Source organism: Nicotiana sylvestris, chromosome 8 (assembly GCF_000393655.2).
Source record: "Nicotiana sylvestris chromosome 8, ASM39365v2, whole genome shotgun sequence".
Taxonomy (NCBI): Eukaryota; Viridiplantae; Streptophyta; class Magnoliopsida; order Solanales; family Solanaceae; genus Nicotiana; species Nicotiana sylvestris.
Genome location: NC_091064.1, coordinates 34,793,248 through 34,796,538, shown reverse-complemented (window position 1 = coordinate 34,796,538; position 3,291 = coordinate 34,793,248). Strand labels below are relative to the sequence as shown.

General features: G+C 43.0%; 1 protein-coding gene across 1 annotated transcript; it reads right to left on the bottom strand.

The window, feature by feature from the left end:
- Positions 1 to 2,586: 2,586 nt before the first annotated feature.
- LOC138874902 (uncharacterized) lies at positions 2,587 to 3,069 on the bottom strand. Its single transcript, XM_070153695.1, has one exon. It carries the CDS (start codon positions 3,067 to 3,069, stop codon positions 2,587 to 2,589), a length of 483 nt encoding a protein of 160 aa, XP_070009796.1.
- Positions 3,070 to 3,291: the final 222 nt, after the last annotated feature.

Sequence of the window (3,291 nt, the reverse complement as noted above, 5' to 3'; positions counted from 1 at the left end):
AATATGGTTTTAATTTCCTAGAGGCGATTATTAAAGTGAGCGCTAATTTTTCTAAGTGAGGATACCTAATTTCGGCCTCACCTAAGGTCTGACTAACATAATAGACAGGGAATTGTGTACCTTGTTCTTAATGGACTAGGACTCCACTTACCGATATATTTTGAGACTGTCAAGTACAAGTAAAGTTGTTCGTCCATTTTCGGGGTATGAAGCAATGGCAGGCTCAATGGGTATCGCTTTAGTTCCTCCAAGGGTTGCTGCATTCCAAGGTCCATGCAAAACTTTTCTTCTTCCTAAGCAGCGAGAAGAACCGGTGACTCCTATCTGAGGATCTCGAAATGAATCACCCTAGGGTGGCTATTCGCCTCGTTAGCCTCTGCACGACCTTTACATTATCCACGACCTCGATATCTTCGATAGCTTTGATTTTATCGGGGTTGATCTTGATCCCCCAATTGGACACAATGAAGCCGAGATACTTGCCCGAACCAACCTCGAACGCGCAGTTTTCTGGGTTGAGCTTCATATTATACTTCCTCATTATATCGAAAGTTTTCTACAAATGCTTCAAATGGTCCTCTGCTCGCAAGGACTTAACTAGCATGTCATTGATATAAACCTCCATAGATTTCCCTATTTGTTGTTCGAACATTCGATTTACTAGGCGTTGATAGGTTGCACCAGCATTTTTTAGTCCGAATGGCATTACATTATAATAGTAGGTGCCATACTTAGTGATAAACGAAGTCTTTTCGAGATCCTCCAGGTTCATTTGTATTTGGTTGTACCCAAAGTAAGCATCGAGAAAATTGAGAGTCTCGTATCCTGTCGTGGCATCGATCCTCCGATCGATGTTAGGCAAAGGAAAAGAATATTTGGGGCATGCTTTATTTAGGTCTTTATAATGTACGCGCATTCTAAGTTTGTTTCCCTATTTAGGGACTACCACCACGTTTGCTAACCATTCGGGGTACTTTACTTCCCGAATGGATCCTATTTTGAGAAGTTTGGTTACCTCATCTTTGATGAAAGCATTTTTTTACCTCGGACTGAGGCCTCCTTTTTTGTTTCACCGGGAGGAACTTTGGGTCCAAGCTTAGTTTATGAGTAGTGATCTCCGGTGGGATCCCTGTCATATCGAGATGGGACTAGGCAAAACAATCCATATTAGCTTTAAGAAATTGAATAAGTTTTTTCCTGAGCTCGGGAGTTAACCCCGTACCATGGTATACCTTTCGATCGGGAAGATGCTCGATCAGTATCAGTCATTGATTTTGTGGCATCAGAATCATCGGGGTTTATGAAGGATCGAGGTAGCATATAATCATCATCCTCGTAAGCTCCTTGCTCCTCTGGTTGGGTCGAGGCTGGTGGCTATAATTGCTATTTGGCCTTCAATTTTCCCTTCAACTCCGATCCCTTTGTTGATGAAAGCACCGATACCGGTATCACTTTGTTGATTGCAAACATTTCTTTGGCGGCGGGTTATTCCCCGTACATCGTTTTGACTCCTTTCGATGTTGGGAACATCAGAACTTGATGAAGTGTCAATGATACTGCCCTTATGTTATGGATCCAAGGCCTTCCGAGCAGTGCGTTGTACCTCATGTCACCCTCGATCACATGGAACTTTGTTTCTTGGATGGTCCCGACCACATTTACTAGCAAAATAATTTCTCCTTTGGTGGTTTCACTTGCCATGTTGAAACGGTTAAGTACTCAGGCTACATGCACAATTTGATCTCGTAGGCTGAGCTGTTCCACGATCATTGCTCGAATAATGTTGGCCGAGCTACCTGGATCAATCAACACACGTTTAACTTGAATTTTATTCATAAAGACAAATATTACCAGTGCATCGTTGTGAGTTTGTTCGATCCTTTCTGCATCCTCGTCATTGAAAGACAATGTTTCTTCTGGTAAGTAGTACCGAGATCGGTTTCCCTTGTGATCGTTACCTTGGTGCATTTAAATACCGGTCCTTGAGGAACATCGACCCCTCCAACAATCATGTGAATCACGTGTTGTAGCTTTTCTTGCTCGTTCTGTCTGTTTGAATCTCTGTTTTTAAAGTGGTTCTTGGCCTGTTCACTTAAGAATTCTCAAAGATGCCCCTCGTTGAATAATCGAGCTACTTCCTCCCTTAGTTGCGTGCAGTCTTCTGTTTTGTGACCATGGGTGCCATGATACTTGCATATTTAATTTGGTTTGGATTCCTCTAGGCCGGATCGGTTGGTAGAGGTTGAGGCTACCTGGTATCTTTGATACGTCCAATGGCTGACACTATGGCGGAAGCATCTACGTTGAAGTTATATTCTGACAATCGAGGTGCTTCTTTGGACCCAGTATCTCTATCGAATTCACTATTGCTCATGAGTCCTTGGGGAACTCTGTCCTCGATCATTCCTTCTATTATTCCGAACCGGGTTGTGTCCAGGCCCGTTATTTCTCCGATTGTATCGCTGATAGATCTCTATTCGACCATGGATCCCGATCAATGTCCCTTTTAACTTTGTCGGCGGTCCTGCTCGAATAAACGGATCCGGAAGGAGCCCCTAACTGGTCGTCTTTGACCCTAATCTTTGACTAGTATCGATTATGTACATCGGCCCAAATGGCAGCTGGATATTCGATCAAATTCTGCTTCAATTGTTGTGAAGCTATGGAACTCCGATCGTTGAGACCTTGAGTGAAGGATTGAACAACACAATCATCGGTGACCGGCAGCAAATCCATTCTTTCCGTTTGGAACCGAGATACAGATTCCCTGAGCATCTCGTTATCTTTGTTCCTTACCTTGAATAGGTCCGACTTTCTTGTTGCTATCTTAATGGCTCCGGCGTGCGCTTTTACAAAAGAATCTGCAAGCATAGCAAATGAATCAATATAATTAGGTGGTAAATTATGGTACCATAACATGACACCCTTTGATAGAGTCTCCCCGAATTTCTTCAGCAATACAGATTCATTTTCGTCATCTTCCAAGTCATTTCCTTTGATGGTGCATGTATACGAGGTGACATGTTCATTCAGATCGGTTGCCCCGTTATACTTTGGAATCAAGGGCATACGGAACTTCTTAGAGATTGGCTTCGGAGCCGCACTTGGGGGGAAGGGTTTTGTACAAACTTTTTAGAATCTAGCCCCTTCAATATTGAGGGTGCCCCTAGGATTTAGTTGACCCTGGAATAAAAAATTTCCGCTTTCTTATCATTTTCCTCGATCTTCTTTTTCCAGTCTCGATTCGCTTTGTCAGTTCCTCGAGCATCTTTACGATAGCAAGATTAGTTT

What these genes read in the sequence shown, in the direction of transcription:
- LOC138874902 (XM_070153695.1), bottom strand. Translation starts at nt 3,069, where the DNA reads ATGCCCTTGATTCCAAAGTATAACGGGGCAACCGATCTGAATGAACAT.